This window comes from Cyclopterus lumpus, chromosome 10, assembly GCF_009769545.1.
Source record: "Cyclopterus lumpus isolate fCycLum1 chromosome 10, fCycLum1.pri, whole genome shotgun sequence".
NCBI classification, from domain to species: Eukaryota; Metazoa; Chordata; class Actinopteri; order Perciformes; family Cyclopteridae; genus Cyclopterus; species Cyclopterus lumpus.
This window is the reverse complement of record NC_046975.1, coordinates 16,360,037-16,382,254: the sequence shown is the minus strand read 5'-3', so window position 1 is coordinate 16,382,254 and position 22,218 is coordinate 16,360,037. Positions and strand designations below refer to the sequence as shown.

Genomic DNA, 22,218 nt, shown 5'->3' with positions numbered 1-22,218 from the left:
ACATTTCTCACTCAGTGAAATGAATGTCAAAAAATATTATATTAAACTTTTAATAAAAGAATGACCATACCAAACACAAAGTACAGAGTGTCTAGAAAAGAAAAAAAGCATTACAATACTTGCAGCAACGATAATTGCATAGAACAACCTGCCAAAACAATACACACAGTGGTCTGGAGATAAACAAGATGAAACCGGAGCTCAACCTCCCAACAGTAAGTAAGTGCTCGCTGAGGATATTTGGAGTTGAAAACTAAAGTATGTAGTCCGTAATGAAAAAATATCTGTGTTAATCTCAACAGGGAACACGTTATGAGACAAGAGACACACATTTAAACTGGAAGCAGAGCTTCTGTAATGCTGAAGAGATTCTGGCTGCCAGCTGTGCATCCCATGAGGAATAACAATTAAAGATTATCATTTGTTCAAGCTGATGTGCCCTTGAGCAAGACACCATCTCTGCTGCAGAAGTACCAGTGCTGCCTTGTACCCTGAACAGCGCTACGACATCCCTGGAAAGGGGTGCACGCACAAACAGCACTTCCCAACAGTGATTGCCCACCACTACAATAATATAATATTTTGGACAATGCGTGATGAAAATTGGGACCTGTACAATACCAAGAGACGCGATTAAATAAAAGGCAAATGGAGAAATTATGACAAGCCTAACAGTGTGGTAGCTTAACCACATGGTCCGGCCCCTTTTTGGTTAATAAATTGGGTTAATTCTTTTCTTTTTATTGCAATTTCTCCAAATCTGGCCTTCCATGCCGAGACTAACCCAGAGATCAGTTAGTAAAGCAGTCACTTATTGCATTTCAATAACACCCACAACTGCTCTGCAAGAGTAGTGAACAGTGTTGACAGCGCACACTCTCAACCTCACAAGGAAATGTACCGCAGCGGGTCTCTGTAAAGATGCTGCTTCCTAAATAGCACGCAACGCCCTGGATGTTTTTCAGACCCAATATATATATATATACTCATTAAGCTTGAGCCATTCTTATTGACATATTACAACAAACCACCTGTGACACTTCCAATATAAATCATGCATTTAGTCCCAGTCCGGTCTTAAACTCTCTTAAGTTTATAGACCCCTTCGGGAGGCACTTGAACATTTGAGCTCGACTGTAAACCCACAAATAAATCTCTCGGTTTATTTCCGGTCTCCTTCAGCTCTGCAGGACCCTGTGAGGAGGCCACAGAGGCTGCAAACAAAAACCTCTGACATCTCAAGTCAGACTCTGTATTAAAGTCATTTCTTCTCCCTTTTGAGATGAAAGAATGACTATTCTCCCTTGGCCACAACGAGGCTCGTTCCTCCTTTACTCAGCAATGTAGTTTAATAAATTCCAGACAGATGTAAAGGCAGCAAAACTATATCAATAAGGCTAACACCACAATTAAATGCTTGGGTGAACAATAAATAATGAATATTCTTTTAAAATTCAAAATAAAGCAAGGCTATGTAATTAATATGTTAAAATTATACTTGAATATATTTTAGTAAGAAGAGTATGGGTCACATCTGTTTTATTATTTGCGTTCTCTTGTATATAAATGATAAATCGTTATCCCTGATAGATTTGGACTAATTATATATATATATTGATTATCACATTTCTGATGCAGATTTCATACTGTAGAAACGCTGTACATTCATGCAGTCACGGCTGCTTTGCACAACTGAATGCCGCATGATGAGCGAACCCTGTTTGAGTTGCTTAAACCAAACGCTGTGGAAACTTGGGATGTGAATGTCGAGGATGGTACAAAAATGAAAATCGCACAAGCTTATGAAAGCTCAGTGAATCCATTTGCCCCACTGGGTGTCGTTGTGACAAATAAAACATTCATGACGCGAAGAAAAGAAAAGCAGTCCCCTCGGTGACGGAAGTGCATGCAAGAGAACACCTATCGGACGCGATGGCTTCGTACTCCTTTTCCATTTCCAAGCAAGAGAAGCGGCAGAGATTGCGTGTTTTTCTTTGTCCCAAATTGTCCCATTTGTTGGGGGAGTGTTCACAGTGCCAGTCGCCTCGAGGCAGTATGTTGGAAACATCCCACTTTACCAGTCTTGATTTCGCTGAGCTGCTATGTGGACAAACACATTTCTGGTCTCATCTCGTGAGGCCGGATCAGGAAGACAGATTGCAAGTCATCAAAAATGTCAAATCAAGCTCCAACACTTGAAACGTAGAAACTCAGAGCATCACCGTCAGCGAGGGAGTTCCACTCTGCTGTGTGCGATTGAAATATGGAGACTCTACATAGACAGATAAACAAACAAACAAACACACACACACACACCTGACCACCCACAAGCACGCTTACATAAATGCACACACACACACACACACACGGATGAGGATGATTGTGTGGTTGTGTTCAGTGGCCGCAGTCGTCCCTCGCACAATCATTCTTCTGCTTAGCCAGTTTCCGAACCACTCGCTCCAGCTCTTTGCGAGACTTCTGCTCCTCTTCCAGAAACTGCTTCATCCACTTATTCTCCTGTAAAACATACAGACAATGACAGTATTTGACAGGTTGTCTTAAGCCCCGTTCCCACTGGACAACAAAAACCCACCAACACCCACTAACATCAGTAAATATATAATAAATTATTACGATTTATTAAACATACAAAACGAAAATGTATATTCTCTTCTTAAAGCCACCAGATGACAGTCAGACAACGTAAACATTTACCTTGCGGATCATGGAAACAAAACTTCAATCAAACTTGACAGAGACATATGACGCGAGCTCAAGTTTGAGAGTTTAAACGAGAGTAAAATGAAAAGAAGTAATATCGTTTTCCCTGTTTACGAACCGTTACCGGCGTGATTGTGACGTCAGACGCGACACAAAAAAGGAAAAGGAATACACGTCGACTGGTAATGAAAAAGAAGTCCATTTTCATCTGGTTTTTCAATTGTTATGAACATGCATGAACATGCTACTTTTTGTGGAAAAGGTTTGCACTTGCAAAACACTGGTACATCCAGTCGAGAGAGTGACCGATGCATCAGCAAGCCGTCATTACAAGTTCATGACAGATATACTAAATCTGCATCTCAATTGATGTTAATATAATTTGCTGTTTTAATAAACCAGGTTTCTGTTTGCTGTAAAAGAAGTTAATGAATTTACTGTAACAAGCCAGATATATTTTGATATGCTGTTGAAAATTATATTTGTTGGTAAAAGTGAAAACAAAAGATTATAAAAGATACAAAGACGTAAATATAATCTGATATGTCAGATTTGTTTCATTGAAATCCAATATTGGTGGGGCTCTAAACATTTAACCAGTCGTAACCCCCGAAAAATGTCAAGAAACACCGTTGCACCCTTAAGAAGTAGGACGCACAACTATGCTGCCGATATATTTAAAAGAAATCTACGGACACAATTAGCCAAAGTGCAGTGAAACACCTAAATGTGTACTTTGGATGTTGTATTTCCACTAGCCTGAAAACAAAAGACATGTTATGGAGGCAAAGATTGGAAAACGATGTTTTGGCCAGAACACATTTAGTACATTAGTCAATATAAATTCCCGCTTACCTTTTTCAGGTCGTGAACCTCGTCCTTTAGAGCATACACAGCATCAACCAGGCTCCTGAAAGAAATACAAAACAAGTATTGCTCAACAATATCAATTATTTTACGTTTTTTATACTGCCGTTCAACCGAAGGTCATATACTGTGTGAACATGCACTTCTCCACCACCTGAATTAAAATATCAATATCACATTTCTGAATCTAATTACAGTGAAAATAATTACAAAACAGAAACAAAGTTATAACATGCTTTACTTTTCCTCAATAACCGTCTGCCCGTTGCTCTTCATCTCCTCCACAATGATCTTCTCTTCCTCTGGCAGAAGCACCTGAGGGACGCACTCTTTCCGAACCGCTACACACACACACACACACACACACACACACACACACACACACACACACACACACACACACACACACACACACACACACACACACACACACACACACACACACACACACACACACACACACACACACACACACACACACACACACACACACACACACACACACACACACACACACACACACACACACATTAATGAGGAGGATTTATGGCTTCATCAGCTGTTGAAGATGTGCAATGTAAGAAGGCATTACAGAAACATTGATCTTACATAAACGCACACCCGAGGTGGTCTGATGCAGGCTGGCCCCCGTGCAGTACGCCTCAATTACCCTCAGTATCTGAGCGTCCTCCTCCAGCGCCGCCGTGCCTGTCAAAAACCAGACATGGTCAATATCATAAATACTAACTTAAGTGATAAATTCAGCAGATGGTGTCACAAGCATTCCTGGTTCGCAGATAGAAATAAATCCACACACTGCATTAGTGCAATGAACATACAATGACCGTACATGTGGACACGCCCTGTATTAAGCTGTCTCTCATTTTATAGAAAGATAAAACTCGTACTTTTCCTCGTTTGAACTTCGTCATCGGAGTGCTTCCGCTCTTTCTTCCTATTGCCGGGCAGGAACTTCTTTATGGGCCGCGGGCTCTTGCTGGAGTCCTGGAAGAACATCAAATTCAGTACCTCTCTCTCTAAAACACATACACACATTACACCTGTGAAGCTGAGGTACCAAAGCAAACAGAATGCAAGCTCACGGGGATGCGCATCCCGTGTAAACAAACAACATCAAAAGGACAAAACTCCATCAGCAAACAAGGCAGCAAGCATGTGGCGATGACTGACCAACCCGGCCCTGGGATGTATCTGTGCCATCCAGCCTAACGTCGCATCCAGATAAGTAAATTCAAACACATCTTTTCACAGCACGTATCAGATCCAGAATATTTGCCCCACCACTGACTACAGTCAGGGAAGGAGAAGCTTTACCTGTGGGATACAGTGTTGACAACGCTATGGGAAAAGAAGCCGAGATGGTATCACATCAATTTCTACGAGCTTTCCAACCACAATGATGCGGTTTTTCTTATGATACCTCGTATGAAGTAACTTCGCTGGAAATGGGAGGCTTAGTCGAACACGCAACAGGACAAAAATAGATAGTAAGCAATTGTCTGTTTTAGTCATTTAAGGAGAATCCACTTCCACAAACTCTACCACCAAGAAATTAAGGAAGAATAATTGACAGCATCATATGACTTAAAATATAAAATCGGGAGTTTCTGGCACAATTTCCCCTACTGGTAAGGGGAATGGAGAAAGTAAAACTCCTCCGACTACAAGTGATTGAGTTCTGGTGTCGATTGATGTGCAATTCAGTCAAGATGTAGCTCCATGCACCTGCTTGGAGTACATCAATAGTGCAATATGCACATTGCACACATGTTCTAGGACATTTTAGTCACTTTAAAGAGCAGAAGAACACGATGCTTTAAGACATATGATCGCCTTATGGAGTAGTCTTGTCCAACGTGATAAACAACCGCCTTCCCATCGAGCAGACACAGAGGAGCTTTAGCATTCATTGGAGTTGTGTTAAAGCCACCGGGCGGATAATGAATTGCACATTATTTTAATGCATGGAAAACATAACTTCAGTTTTGGTTCTCCAGGAACATGCAATCAACTTAAAGGGGAACTCTGCCCATTTTCAAAATTCATACACGTTATTCCTAAGGTCTACAGTCCAAAAAGATTTGTCTCTCACAATTTCAGAAACAAAAATTCTAATTTGTGATGTCATCAAGTATTAGGACTGGTACTGCTCCATAGACAATGAATGGACCATTTGAAAGGAAAGGCATTGCACGGCAACAGCTTGTGTCCATTAGATCTCCTGTAATTTAATGTGAAATGGTCTATTTAGAAAGATGTTATAGATGACGGACATCAGCGAGACATTAGCTCATGTTCACAAATATTGATTGAACTTTCCAAGGCCATAGAAATAACTAAATAATAATTGGAATCCTTAATTTAGTTGGTGTTCCCTTCAAAAAGAGACATTATCTTACCAATGACAGCTTATTTTGGCCGCTGATTATTCAAATGTGACACATGTGCAAAGTAACACACTCAGGGCTGAATGATAGGAGACATCATCTGTGTCATGATTGCCCCCCCCCTCCCCCAAAGTAGAAATTAGTAGGCGACTACTGAAAACGGTTGTTTTTAACTCGACTCCCTAAGAGGGAATGAGAAAAAAAGAAGAGCAGACACGCAGGACCACAGAAAACAGGAAACCAACAGAGAGAGGCAAACAGAGCAATGGCATGCCAGCTCAACACTGGGGCAAACACACACACACACAAAAGGCAAACCCCATCCCAAACGCATCCCACCCCCACCCCCTACCCACACAGAGATAGAAACATAGTGTTATCTAACCTTACCTTCATGATATAAGACATCCTCTACAGAAGGCAGGATGGAGAAAGAGAGAAAAAGGGGAAATGTGCATGAAAAAAATACGATGAGAAAAGGGTGTGCTAGAGAGTCAAAGGTGAACATTGTTATACCCCCACTCTGCCATTCACCTATTCTGTGTCTGTATGCAGAATAGGTTGATTACTTCAAGTAAAAAAGAGATACATGGAGAATCTAGCAGAAAGAAGGTTATGCATTCAGAGGACTATCCAGAAAAAAAAGCCAAATAGCTTCAAACCTGCTTGGATCCATTCTCACAGTGGATCAGAAGAACCAGCTTGTGTAGTATATGTGTGTACTTGGTGTTCAAAAGTACAGGAGATTAAATATTTTTTAGATCATTGTGCCACGTCTCATGTTTACTTTATTCCACACTGTTTACTGTAATCCATAGACTGTCCATGCTAACTGAAAGAATTAAAGAGCTGACTGATAACTGAAAGCTTCTCCCTGCCACGTGGATGACAAAGACAAGTAGCTTTTAACCACTGGCACCATCAATGCCAGTCAGACTATGTTACTGGAATTACCTTCCCCAGAACATAATCATGTCATGTGTCAGACACACTTGAAGTGTTTAATCAATTATATTTACTGCATTATCAATAACTTGTTGCAGCTTTTCAGACATGTACTTTATTTAGTACATAAATAAATACTTTGCCCACAAGCAAAGTACTAATCTACATATGTGAAGGGTTTTCCTGTTGTCAGCACGGCCCAGTACACCGAGTTCAGAGTCTGGCACCACATGTGGTTTAAGTTATGTTAACGTCACAAAAGGAGCAGCTGATAAAAGGTGAATAGAAATGTTCAGCAAAACAGTCGAAAAGTTACAATTCCAACATTTATCTGTAAATACTAAAAGCTTCTTTGGTACAAAAGTACATTACAGGCAGCTAACATGCCGACAGAATACACCTGTAGTAGTCCATAAATAATCTGTATAAATACTGATGAATATGTATCAATGATAGTCAAATTTATGGTTAAAAGGTGTAACTTCACTTGTGTCCTTTGTGTGTTTAGTGGAACGTATTGTGTAGGTCTGAATAAAGTAGAAAAAAGAAAAGGGGACACAGAGAGGGACTTGTAGTGGAGGAGGACTTCTTGCGGTCTCTGAATAACAATGTACTGCATCACTGCTTATGAAAAGATGCATACTGAGCTTGTGTAGGCTTGTTTGTGCGACGCTACAACCGCCTACCTCTTTGTATCCCAGTGCGGCAGAAGGTTTGAGGGGCGGAGCCGGGCGCAGGCAGCTGAGAGACCAGGGCTTGCTGGTCTTTGGCGGCTCAAGGGGGCCACGACTGACGACGCTGAGGCTGCCCAGGTGGGACAGGTGAGTGGGGGTGCCGACCATGCTCAGCGGCTTGCCTTCTACAGTCTACAAGAGAGGATCAACGGAAAGGAGACAAGCAAGTGTGTGGGAATTATGCACGCAATAAAAGATGGGTAGAATGTTTTTCACACCTCAGCATGTTGCAAGGTTCACTTTTGGTATTGTTTTGACGGTTTACTCTCTGTGTGCGTGTGTGTGTGTGTGTGTGTGTGTGTGTGTGTGTGTGTGTCCTCACCTTTGAGATGGTTCCTGCAGGGCTTCCTCCTTTGGTAAAGGGCTGAAGGTGCTCTAGCCATTCTTGTAACTCCTGGGCAGTGCTGCAGAACACTGTAATACGATCGATCATGCTTCCTGCAGCACACAAGCACACAAACACATACACACACACACACACACTTCTTTCAGTGAAAGTCACGTATAACTGACAAAGATATGCCACGACCACAACTAGAACAGCCAATTGTTGAAATGCAGGTTTCTGTAAGAGGTTTGAAGTCTACTTCACATGCACCTCCAAAATGTAGCACACACGAATAAACGCAAAATGGACAAACTGTACACAAAGATGCCTTTTGAGTTCATATCAATATAAATCAAAAAATGTTAAAGTACTGTATGTAGGTTTTTAGTTGCGTAATATTGACAGTAATAACGACAGTTCCAAAAAGTGCGAATTAATTGTGAAGTAAAAGGCTGATATGATATCAAATGCTTTATCTCTATCCATGTGTGCAGCAACTGGTTTTCTTTGAAAAAGTAGGGCAAGTCGGATCTTCTTTTCTTGACTGTACAGCCACCAGTAATACATATTCGACAGGGAGAAGGAGTGCCTCGACAGCTAGTTTACATTTACAATGTTAAGTATTGTCGTATGACTTAGTTCCCTGGGATCGGAAACTGTAAGAACGTTTCAATTTTTAAGACACAGTCCCGCGACTGTTTATTGGGCGAATGCTTCATCTACGATTCTTTATTCGGGTGACGATCTAATACACCGTATTACTGCTGTATCCTCGACTAAACTGAAGAAGATGAGACATCATTTTCTCCAGAACTTCAGATGCAAACCTGTAATGTCCAAGGCATAGTGGCCATTGTCTGCGTCCTCGGCATGTCTTGTTACCGTGGTGCCTGTCAGTGGCAGTCTTCCCTGAATGGGACAAGCAAAAGGAGAGAAACTAAGATGGCACCATCATGTTTTCCCATATCTTGTTGTAGCCTGAAATTAATGACATTATATGCAAAGAAAAATTCTAACCTCTTACAATTGGGAAGAAAATACTCATGAAGAACTGATGTAGGAGACATACTGTATACTGTGTGGCTCACCTGATAAATAAAGCCACTCATCCGGGGACTGGCAGAGAGCATCACTAACACAGTAGGGAACAGCATGAGATAGCGCTCCTCTTTTTCCTGCACGAAAGAGACAAAAGTGACTCGTTTGCAAAAAGGATCAGTGAAAGGAAGGTGGCTGCAGTTGAACCTGTTTATTATTATTATTGCTCGTCAGAAACCAAATGGTGTCCTAGTTAAGGTCACACCTTCTGACGCGAAACCATCATCGGAGCCGACACTCAAGGTAGCAACTAGGAACTGGTTTGGCAAGGCTGCCGATTGTTATACAGATGGGCTGCCAAGCCGGTTGGCATGGTGCCGAGTATGGTGGTTGGAAAGTGGTTAGCAGTGATATAGACATAAAAGAGGGCGAATCCAGATGTCTATCGTGGGCTTTTGTATTTCCAACCACTGACTTACAAATCGACCCCTGCACAGAAACCACACAAGAAAGAGGAGATGGTTCTCAGTGTATGGCCTACATAGGTTTCTGTTTTGACACACAAGTGGAATGTTGAATTACCAAAGAAGGAGGCCGTCGTTTTGCACACACTGTTCATTGGGAATCCTATAATACAATTAGGCTTGTTGCTAAGTTAACTCGTAAATTGTGAGATTTGGCATTAGTCAAAGAAAATCTAGAGCACTGCACCTCAAGGTGCCATTCCCTGTCTGCTTATATGCAACACCACATGCACTCTCAATCTATGACAATATAGGATGTATAGAGATACAGAATAAAGCATCCAGGCTGTGAAAATATTCGCCAATAAGAATTGGCCTTATCTGAATTTGGACTCATGAAAGGAAGGAACATAAGATTTATTGCACAATTCTTGAACTATTTAGGGTCATTGAAGACATCTGGATTGTTGACTAAATGTTAAGACATTTTTTACTGTTAAATTATGACAACTGCATGTCTAACTGCTAGTATACTATATGTTATAGGGGAGCAGGAGAGGTACCCAGTAGGCTTCATTGAGATATGGATATGCTGATATTCCTTCATTGCTCCTCTCACCTCACTGGACCCATTTTTGATGTGGGCCTGGGACATGTAGGCCACGTGACCCAGGCTCTTCATGCTATCTCCCTCCCAGCCACGCACTGGTTCCGACAAGATCTGGAGTTCCAGGTTCTTGCGCTTCCGCAGCTCCTGGCACTGCGTCTACACACACACACACACACACACAGAATCATTAGAACAATAAGATGTATAGGGCTACTTTGGATAGAATTGCAAATAACTTGGAGCTGATCTGTTAATAGTTTTGATGACATCTTTTTCTAGATTACTGGATTTGACGAGTTCCAGTCCAATTTACACAATGTCAAATATGTGACACACACACACACACACACACGCACACACACACACTCAGAAAAAATACTGAGAAAATGAGCAGCAGGGATTTCTGGGTAGGTGCTCTCCCTCTTCAAACAGGAAAAATGACATGTCATTTTCCAGTGCACATTGTGCAAAAATGAAGTTCTGAATACGGAGAGCTGCAGAGGTGTAACTCACATTTCATAAACCCCTGCCCACCCAACCACGTTAAAACACAAAGAAAAAGGAGACTTGCCAATCCTGTGCAGCTCTGCTGAAGAGACATGTGAGTCACCTCATGTATTCTTACTAGGAAACGGTGTCTCAGAGTGATGTTCACTCAGGTGCAGTGCGGTTACATCGCTTCTAATCCAACTCTTGTGTGGTGGCATTTCAGTTCACACCCACTGCAGGAACAACATGCTCATCAACACGCAGCACATGCGTCCATTATTAGTTTTCACCTCCCTCGCCGGCGCTGCGTTACACTGTCATTTGTGTGTTGCCCTTCTGACAACAAAGGTGACATCATACAAACTATATACAAATAGTCACAATTAACCCAAACATGAGACTGTTTTAATTTAAGTCATGAGGTTTATGCATGCCTAACTATGGGTTAAATAACAGATACAATATTCAACATGTTAACCATTTGAGCGGTTTAGACAGGACGCATCGCGACTACCTCCGAGGCCATCTGAAGGGCCGCGCTTTGACACAATACATTGGTGTGAATTGTGTTGGAAAAATAAATCAATGAATAAAACAATGAATGGACCTAATAATTGAGAATCGACATGAGAGGCTTCCAGCGCATTTAACTCACATTCTGTTCTGTATAAGCCGAATCGCTGGTGAAGATGAACAAAGATAATATAGTTACTCCCCTGGACGTATCTAGACTTACCACGAGGCTCCTGAATACTGCTGTTGCCTTTACAATGTCAGCGTAGTCTGGGTGGGCTTCCTGTGGCGGAAATAAAACACCACATCAACAAACAGCCTAACTCTAAATGTTAAAGCACATACTATGCATGCTGTAATACACACAGGAAGTCCGAGGTTGAAAGAGATAAAGACTCAAAGGCTTTTCACTTTCCATGGACATACATTATCAGACATTAGTGGCCATTTAGTTGTTGAGCAAAGTTAAAATGTACAAAAATGTAAAAGCCGTCCAAAGCTCTGGTTACAAATATACGGTACAGATATAAATACAACATTTCTGATAGTATTTTCAATTCCTCTATGAAATAAATATATGTTAATTAAATATCATTTCAGTATATATTTAGACATCATAAGTGCATTTCTATTTCCTGTACCTCCACATGTCTCTCCAGCTCCTGCAACAGCGTGGGGTATTTGTCGAGCCTCATGAAGGGCTTACTGAGACTGGTGGTCAGGGTCAGGATCCCTGGAGAACTGGCTCCTTGGCTCTCCATGAACTTGTCGAGTTCCTCACTGTGAAACACAAAGTCAGTGATGGTTTTTAGATTCTTTTATTGGGATAAACTACAGTGGACAGCGCGCCACCCCCGACTGCACAGCTCAAGGCTCAAGGACCAATCAAAGATGCAGATTTATGATGACGAGAACTTGATGGTACCATAGAACCATTAATGCTACCACAAAACATTGCATTGAATATTTATTTCAACATTAAGTACTGGAATTTATATATGTTGCACACATAAATGGTTTCATCATCTAGTCAAATGTCTGATATGTATGTTATATACTGCAAGAGAGTACTTTATTAACATTATGTGATCTGTGTAGCTTAAATGAAAAAAAGAAAAAAGAATCCACAGTAAAATACATTTACATACACACAATAAACAAATAAATATAATTTGTACCCTAACACTGAAAAACCATCCTTAGAAAAAAAAAGAGGTAAAACTACGTCCTGCATGGATTTGTTGCATTTTGAAAAGCATGGAAGCAGAAATTCAGATTCCGTGACAGCAGTCCAATGAAATAAAAGATATCTAACCACTTCCTAAAGGTTTCCATTTATTTGTCGTTGCTGTCAGAACCACAAACACGATGACAAACACACGCGTCATGTCACCAGTTGCGCATGCGAGGATGGACCACAGATAACTGTAATGGTGTTAATAACAGTAAAAGAAAGACAGCACAAATCATCTTTTCCTCTCACTATACTCTCACTTCACTGCAAACTTGAAAATGTGATTTGAAAGTAACACCATTCACGGGTTTCCATGATTCAAAACTTCAGTCATACGGTATCCTGTAGCAACACTAACTGGTAACATTGAATAACAAAAAAAGGCCCCTGCAATAGAAAATGCAAAAAAGAGTGCTTAAAGTGAAAAGGCGCCTCGCTTGTCTGTCAACACAACCACAATGATAATGTATCCTGTCAACAGTCTGCTTCCTGTGTGTAATTCTACTTCATCTGCAGCCCGCTAAGTAGAATCTGACAAGCCACTTCGACATTCCTCAATATCAAGGAAACTTTGTTTTGCTATTTCACAGCGACTCTGATTAAAAGCCGCCGGTCTCACTCAATGAGAATGACGCTCTTTATTAGTAACTGGGTTGAAGGAAACCTTCAGCACTCGGTGTCTCGGTGTCACTGCTCAGACTGAGCGAAGCCCCCTGGTCACTTATGGAGGGGACGCCTGACATCTTGTGGTTGGAAGTTGAACTACCAATGAACTGCATCAACTCTTCTCAAATATATGAAACAAGTTACTGTGAAAGAGGGAGGTAAGCAAAGTCTGAGGGCATTTAGGTTGTTTATATCAATGGTTTCCAATCTGTTTGCCCATGACCCGATTACACATTACATGCTGAATGTCTGAGAGTTTTGACACAATCAAATAGTGATTATTCCGTCGCGGATTGTTTCATTGAATACATTTTAGGGGCAGGAAGGGGTCAAACGAGACTCCAAATTTGTCGAGCAGAATATTATTTTTCTCTTATTTCCTACCCAAGAAATCCTCTCATGACCTCTTCAATCTTCTGAATCCTGCTGGTTTACACCATAGTGAAGGATGTCTTTTCTGTTTACTACTCAAACCTAACCTTCATTAGTTGAGTCTCATGAGGCTCATTTAAGTCAATCAAATGCCTGAAAATTAGGCCAAATAACTTAACACCGTTGGCATGTGACAGCAGGGCTATTACATTTGCACTATTCATCTTAATTCTCAAAATGTCTTCATGATTAAGAATCAGACTTTTCCTTGTTGTGGTGTACGGCTGTGGTGTGGCTGACCTGTGGTCAGTGAGGATGCAAACAGCTGAAGGATGGCTGGAACAGTAAGCCTGGTACAGATTCTTGATCTGACACATCTGGTTTAAATAGCAGCCCGCCACTCGCTGCTGGCCCTCTGGGACTCTGCAAGGACAGAAGACAATGGTTGGAGAAAGAAGGAGGAGAGATATGAGAGAAAGGAGAGCGATGTGGAGAGAGTAGAAACGTTTGCAGGGACGATAAACTAAAGAGTCGTGAGAGTTGTTTGTCAACAGATGTTTTACTGACGACAAGGCTTTTCTGACAAAAATACAGGTCTTTGGCACTCACCTGCTTTCACATTGGATTAACAGAGCACCACGAAAGAGTTCTTAAACTGAATTTGGTAGCGATTCCCAGGCCTTGAGCGGAAATTATATAGTTTTACAGCATTTCAAGAACTGTAGATACATACAGATAACATACCTTCTAAATGTATGAATGCATTATTATTTATCTTGAAGGCAGCCGTTTGTTTCCAGAAGCCTTTGATGTCACGAGTTTCCCCAACCGGTGCATGAACGCACCAAATCAATGTTTCCAAACAGTCAATACATTGGGCAGCATGTTAACTATGACGGATTACCTATTTACATTTTATTTTATTCAATCTTTGCAATTACAAAATAAATAGGAGGAAATGTCTGAGAGGAAGAAAGTGAAGTATGCTCTGCTTTGGGGAACGTGTATGGTATGTGTGCAGTGTAGCAAATGACCCACTATGAAACATAAATGAGTACTAGAATGGTCTTCTAAAGGCATTTGATCATGTACAAGACAAGCACAGCAGAGAATACACTGTGGTCCAAACTTTACTCTCCACGAAGACAAGTTTATTGAAAATAAACTGCAACACGTTTCCATGGAGGTCTGTGTCCAGCATGACTTACTTGGTACAGTCCTCCAAAGCCACACACAGTCCCTGCTGGAAGGTGAGTATCTCCTCCAGGTTTCCACAGAGGGTGGCGCTTTCCACACTGCTCAGCCTGAACACACACACACACACACACACACACACACACACACGGTGTAAGCGGAGACAATAGCAACTGCTCTCCAACAGGCACGATGAAAGAAAGTTAAACTTGAAAGCGCAGCCAAGCTTTATCCTCAGTTACAATGTCAGTAAATTCAAGAATATTTACTTATTCATGAAATGTTCATTTAATTTCTAGAATACACATCTAGAATCACACATCGCCCTCAGGATTAGATGACATTTCCTTTTGGTTGCTCTTACTTGTCGCCGGCTTGCAGGGCGCGTAGATAACAGCTGAGCACTGTTTGTAATTCTTTGACGAACTCCCGCTCATGTTCCAAGATGTCCTGCACCACCTGCAAGAGCAGCACAATCAGCAGTTCAAGAATGCACTAGATTTTCTAAAGGTTTAATGTTCCAGGTAAAACTAGTTCATAATTAGGAAAATCTGAATTATTTTTGTTTTTGTTAGTCCACAATACTTCATCAGTCCTCTTGTTATTGTTAGTTCACTTAAAGTGTGAAATGTGTGAAAGTTAGGACTAGATAACTCACCACACTGTAGTAGTTCTTGGTCAGCTGAGTGCCTTTAGGAGACAATGGCTTCTCTGTAGAGATAGATAGATAGATAGATAGATAGATAGATAGATAGATAGATAGATAGATAGATAGATAGATAGATAGATAGATAGATAGATAGATAGATATATATATATACTTTATTAATCCCCAAGGGGAAATTTGTTGTCATAGTACTGCCCAACACTTTACAGACACCGAATGGAATAGACTAAATTAAACTAAACACACAAAATAAAATAAAATATAAGAACAGAGATGACAGATATATACAAAATAAAAAATAAAATATATATACACACACACACACACACAATAGAATACAAATAACTGAGGAGATAAGTCAAAAGGATTAGAGCGCTCCTCAGAGCAAATTCGTTATAATCATCAAAAAGATCGAAGAAAAACCAAAACATTGTACTGAATATTTCGGGAAAAAAAGAAATCAACTCACCGCAGGGTTTGATCTCCCGGACGTAGTTGCTGGGGAACCAGCCCGTCTTGCTGTTGAGTGAGCCCTCCCACCATCCGCCCTCCTCCTGCCGCATCACGTGGATCAAGTCGCCTTTATTGAACGACAGCTCATCCTCATTGTTGGGCTTGAAGTTGAAGCGAGCCTTCACCATCAGCTGCCCTCCTCCACCGTTCTCAGACATCTCCTGTTACCAGACACACAGCTCACTGCGTCAATCAGCAAACACATCTGTGTTTGAACATATGGAGGGGGCATGAGAACTTCTTTAACCTGCATATTTGGATTTAAAATGTCAGGGTGTGGAAAATGTTTACTGCTTCTCTTGATAGGTGTAGTGTAGGTGTAGTGGGTAAACAACAACAACTAAATGACTCATTCAGGGTAAAAGAAATGAGGTGAACAAGCCTGAGAAGTGAGTAGAGAACAGATAATACAGAAGGTACCGTACCACTGATTTGGATTGTCTACGCAGAGAGCCTTTGGATTTGGCCGAGGAGAGTGTGTGTGAAGGTGTCGACTGACTGGGAGAGTGAGAGCCGGACTGTGAACATGACCTCTCAGCAGCACATTCTATGGACACACAGAGGAAATATGGAAATATTTTACTTCAGTAACATTGACGCCTGGCCTTGTTTTCATGAGGTGAACAACACCCGCCATCATCATCATTGAGGCCAGGGCACATACTTTGGGTGCTGACATCTTGATGATAATTCATGCGAGTATGGTCTATTGCGCTGTGCAGCGCCAGGCACACACACACACACACACACAACAGTGATTTATGTTCAGTAGCTGCCAGCGGTCCTGCAGCGGCAGTGCAGTCCTTGAGGTGCACGGACACAGCTATCAATGTTGTCACTAGTAGTCACTTGAAAAGTGACACATGGCAACATCTACCAAGCAGCAACACAATCACAGCGGACAGACTTCCCATCTAATGCCAACTGGATGAAAGCCTAGTCCACCGTCTGATCCTTCACTGGAGAAGGAAAGTAAATAACAGTTCCCCATTAGCCTAATAACCTCTTATTCGGATCCAGTGAGGAGTTCAGATCGACGCCATAAAACTGACAAATGCTCTTGTGCACTTTCACTCAGGCAGTAAAATGTGCTACGGTAACACTGTGTGCAATCTGGTTTCATCAGCAGATCATGTGGGATGTGTGGAAAAAGGGATGGAGGTTCCCTGCTGCTGTCCATATGCTGGAACATGAGGGAGGGCGAACTGATGTGATGAAGGCGACACTGAGGGCGGAAGGGACTGTCTACATGTGCTGCAGGTTGCACACACACACACACACACACACACACACACACACACACACACACACACACACACACACACACACACACACACACACACACACACACACACACACACACACACACACACACACACACACACCACACACACACACACACACACACACACACACACACACACACACACACACACACACACACACACACACACACACACACACACACACACACACCCCCTTCTGTCAGCTACGCTCTGCGGTTACCACGTCGATTTGTGTATGCAGGCTATGTTCAAAAGCATTTACCCCAAACAAACGTTCATTCTAGAGAAATGTCAGGAGCAAAGCCAGCAGAGGATAACGAATGACAACACAGAGGCCTCTTATGTTTGATTATATCAACTAACTTGTGACTAATCCACTTCAAATCAAGTTCACTTTTGAAGATGGGCGAACAGCTGCTGGGCCAGCCTATAAAAGATTTGCATGTCAAGCAGAGCCAGAGTACTGAGAGAGGCTTCTATTCCACATCTGAGATTGTGGCACACGTCCTCCCCTTCATGTAAGTGCACTCAAGAGATTGATCAAGCATTAACAAAGTCATAGCCAGTGTAACATATCCCCGAAGGACGATAGCGTCATGTAGTGTTGAAACAATTAGCCGATTAATTGATGGGTCAAAAACCACACGGCGATGAATCAATTCAGTAATTTATCGAGCAAACATGCAACATATTTGCAAAAACGTGAGGATTTGGTGCCTTTATCTGTTGTCCATCATTGTAAATTGAATATCTGGGTGTTGTACCGTTAGTAAAATAAAACTGGAAGAAAACACATTTTTCAAAACGTTCTGACATGTATTGACTGAGCAATCAATTAAACGGAGATGAAAATAATTATGAGCCACAGCATCAGAATCACGTTACACTGTACACATCCGGTAATGTCACAAACTTCCAAACCACCAAACAAATAGCCTGGAACATTATGATTAATCATGAGACACGCAGAGGTGGCCGATTAACCCATAAACACTGATCAAATAACTCTAAAGGCCGCTGGTTCTCTGTCCGCTGGAAACGAGGGAGGCTGGTGTGACCTCTTTAGTGCCCCCAAAAGGACTGTGCGTGAGTGTGTGTGTGCGTGTGCGTGTGTTATACTACATAATGCACTTTGCTTCATTCAAAAGAGAATATTTTTAAGAGCGTCTCAACGGATGCACGCAAGTAAATATGGCACACAGCATGACACAAACACACACTGCCATGCCAGCTGCCCACGGATAACACACACACACACACACACACACAAACATAATTTACAATGGCTGCATGGCAGAATTCTGTGAACCCATCATAGCACATACATATATATAGCTCATATGTTTTTCTCTATCCAAGCTTGTTTAGTGGAATGTTTGCATCAAAGTAAAAGGGAGCGTAATATACAGACTTCCATTGAAGTCATGATTTATTTTCACACATCAGGCTACCGTAACGTGAGAACAAATGCTACGACTCACTTATATTTGATGCTTTACTTTCAGAGAGAACACGTTTTCATCGAAAATTCCCCAATATGAGGGACTGGAGGCGCACAGGGAGAGAGACTGCAAGGCTCTTACCTTGTGTGGCAAAGTTGACTGCCAGCAGAGTGGTCAGCACCTTGCCAAAGTTCTCGCCAGTGTATAGCCACTCTGGTTCAAACCCCTGGATGGAAAAGGAATAGAGGAGTTGGGATCAGACCAAAAAAAAAAAAAAAACACATCCGTTTATACAAGCCGGACTCCATCAGACGCAGAAGAAGTAACAATTAGAATGGCTACTGATGGCACAGAACTGAGCCGTAAGGCGTGTTAAGTGGACACAGAGACAGCACACACACAAATAACCCAATAACAAGACAGATAAAAAAAAATGACATGATGAGCATGACCTATATTTTGCGACTTAGTGGTTTGTAATAAAACAGTGCCACACTTATTTGCTTTGCACGCAAACAATGATGCTCGTGCACACAAACACACACACACACAGCTTGCTCAATCTGTCTCAGACAGCTATCTTCTGTCCTCTCGCAGATAAGGTTTCACATTTAAATTAAAAGAGTATAGGATATAAATTTATATATTATATATATTTATATATATAAATATAGTGTTTGAGCCTTGGTGATGGGTTATGTAGAATCTCATCTCGAGTTAAAGCGAGTGTGAGCATCAAATCTTTACAGGATCAGCTTTAAGGTCAACATGACTACCTAGGTTTACTCAGCTTACTTTAAATCAAATGTACAAAATATACTAGAACATAACGTCAAGCAAAATGATTTTGTACCACTGGTTTCGAAAGTTGAAAATACTAAAAAAAGACATTTGCATTGAAAAAAAACTAAATGGAGCATGTAGGTCTTACATCACAATATTGATAGTTAATAACTGTTGCAAGTATTGTCATCTTGACCATGGTTAGCGCCAGTAGTTTCAATGAGTCACAGTACGTTAAAAAATATGTCAAAAGCACTAAAGGCTAAAAACACATCTTTTTCGACTATACCTTGAATAGAGAAGGTAGCGTCGTAGTAGCACTTTAGTAGCACTTAAATGGTTCTTACTGATTGCACTTTGTAGTTTAACTTTGTTGAAAAAAATGGTACTTTCTCGATTCTTGTTGTTCTGAGTTTGGACTCATGGTTTAATGCACTTATTGTAAGTCGCTTTGGATAAAAGCGTCAGCTAAATGACATGTAATGCAATGTTACTAGGAATGACTGCAACAGTGTGTAAAATCAGAACAAATTAATAATCTTGTGTAGTTTATAACGCAGTAGAAAATCTGTGGCCTTCAGCAGTAATTGGTGCTTCCTCTTTCTGCATCTCAGGGCAGAAGTGAAAGCAGTGTGACTGCTCTCTTTGTGCAGTCACAGGACAAGGCAGCCACCATTTGCAATGCTGAAAATAAGAGAGAGAAGCTTCTCTAACCACGATCACATCACTGACCAAAGGATGGGTAGGGCCTGCTGTAGCACCACAGACATCTCCTGACTTATAACATTGGACGGAGGCAAAAACTTCTGCTCGTGAGCTACTCGCTGGCCGCAGAAGGTCTAATTATGGGCACCGGCAGGGTTGCTGGATAAAAGCAAAGGGGACCTGCCAGACATAACAAGCCAGCTGGGCAGGACTCCTGAACTACTTGACTTACTGTGAGCCAAGCTTGCTGACTCAATTAGCTGTTTAAAGAAACCAACTGATGTGATTCAAGACAAGAAAGGATTATTTATAAAGCTGGAGGTTTCTGTCCAGTGTGGCAGCAACAGGCTGGCACAGGGACGAGGGAAAACTCCCAACATCTGTGAATGATTTGAACATCTTTTTTAAGCAATGCAGCCCTGCGGTATTGTGTATGCATAGGGGATTGTTCTAACATGCAGCGAACACACCAGTATAAATGCCAAAGCGGTATAAAAGATAACTTTTATTTGAAAAAAAGGGAAGTAAACACAGTTTTAAAGTAAGTTGTGGCCCTTTGAAAAGTCAGAATAGTCAGAGCAGTCCCCCTCCTGTCTGGTGAGTGGGAGTGACTGACAGCAGGGTAGGCAGATCACAACACGCGCAAGAGCATGTTCAGGGGCTCAGAGGGTTAGTTAAGTAAAGAGATCATATGAGAGAGAGAGAGAGAGAGAGAGAGAGAGAGAGAGAGAGAGAGAGAGAGAGAGAGAGAGAGAGTGTGTGTGCACGAAACCTGAGAGACTCATAACTACTTACCTCCACTTTCAAGGACGAGCATCCTCTCAAAAACTCCCTGCTATTGGTGATGCAGTCGGCTTCAGTTCTCGGATCCTGGCAATACTGAGCACACACACACAAAATAAACAAACAAACACCACCCACGGCGGACAGACACCTGACGCACGCTCGTGCCCAACGCCTAGGCTGCTGTCATTTCAGTCAAAAAGTAACGCTGCTGTAGCACATCCGGATGTGGTAACCGGCAGTTAACTAAATAACTGGATTCTCTCTACGTCTCCCTTCGCGCATACGTAACCATTAACAACACAGACTCGTCAAAGTAACCGGTATCAAGCTAAACATCCGCCCATTTTCTAAACTTTCAAAATAAAGTGTTCCCAACGGTCGAGCTACGGCGTTCAAAAGGGGAACTTTTGGAGGATACATTTAATTTGTCACTGCTTTTGAGTGAAGTCCAGACTGTGCGACAAGCACAACAGAAAGAGCAACACACTATGCATGGTAGTTCATCATAAAAGAGAGAAGTTACTACTTCCGGTTTTATTCTAGTTCAGCTGTCTTGATGCCGCTTCTTTCTTTTTTTTTTACTCAAAGGGGGAGGTCGCATCGGTAAGAGCCGTTCAGGAGGAAGTGACGAACTGTCTTTGCAACTGTTATTTGTCATTATCAACTTTGTCCTCTCAACAAGCTATGCGTGTCGTTAACGTGGGGTAACACGTACACAAAAAGGGTGTCTAAAAACGCCCGTGTAATCCCCCTGCGCGAGCTCTCCGATGTGGTCCGTGTCCAATGTTTCACGCACACTTCCGACCGAATCGGTCCCGTTTTGGTGGGTGTTTCACATCGAGTCACTCGTGTCAAGAATGCGGAACATTTTTTCGCTTGCTTCACAGGAAACTACATCTTTAAAATCTCCCCAAGTGAAAACTCAACAAATGCAGCTTTTAAATCGGTGCACGAGGCTCCTCGGCAAACGCACAGGCGGCTATTAAAACGTAACGCCTCGAAAGCCGTGAGCTACACACATTAAAAGGCCTGCTGCGGGGAGAAGTTCTTGTCGGGTATCGTTTTCATCAAACCCCTCCCTTGCTTCCTTCCTCCCTTCCTTTCACCGGGAGCCGTCGATCATTTTGCATGTGTTGACTTAAATTGACTTGAATCAACAGCTCACCTTGGGAGTGAAGCCAGGTATGAGCCGCTCCGCGAGCTTGCACAAGACGACCCCATCCTTCAACGATGTTTTCAAAAACTCCTCGGGATCCGCTATATTCTTCTTCGGCGAGCTGAGCACTCCGAGTGATATTAACCACGTTACCGTCTGCTCCTCTGGATTCATAGCTCCACAAAACGAGCATTGCCTAAGCACACATTGCTTAAAAAACTTTACAAAAACGAAACTGGCGGCCTGTTCCGTATCAATATGAAACTCACATCCGCACTTCTGCTAGAAGTAAAAAAA

The 22,218-nt window shown here is 41.9% G+C and overlaps 1 protein-coding gene across 3 annotated transcripts; it reads right to left on the bottom strand.

Moving 5' to 3' along the window:
- Positions 1–34: 34 nt before the first annotated feature.
- Positions 35–22,218, bottom strand: arhgef6 (Rac/Cdc42 guanine nucleotide exchange factor (GEF) 6). Of its 3 annotated transcripts, none has more exons than XM_034542736.1 (22): positions 21,931–22,218; positions 20,775–20,858; positions 18,633–18,717; positions 16,189–16,310; positions 15,720–15,924; positions 15,242–15,294; positions 14,948–15,042; positions 14,598–14,693; positions 13,690–13,812; positions 11,759–11,897; positions 11,341–11,400; positions 10,125–10,271; positions 9,092–9,178; positions 8,831–8,912; positions 7,998–8,113; positions 7,628–7,807; positions 6,387–6,407; positions 4,497–4,593; positions 4,198–4,296; positions 3,830–3,929; positions 3,577–3,631; positions 35–2,517 (listed from the first exon to the last, which is right to left on the bottom strand). In XM_034542736.1, exons 1-22 carry the CDS (start codon positions 22,093–22,095, stop codon positions 2,395–2,397), a joined length of 2,334 nt encoding a protein of 777 aa, XP_034398627.1. In that variant the 5' UTR covers positions 22,096–22,218; the 3' UTR covers positions 35–2,394. The 3 variants fall into 3 exon arrangements, with proteins under 3 accessions (XP_034398627.1, XP_034398628.1, XP_034398630.1); XM_034542737.1 differs by having other exon boundaries at positions 15,720–15,921; XM_034542739.1 differs by lacking the exon at positions 6,387–6,407.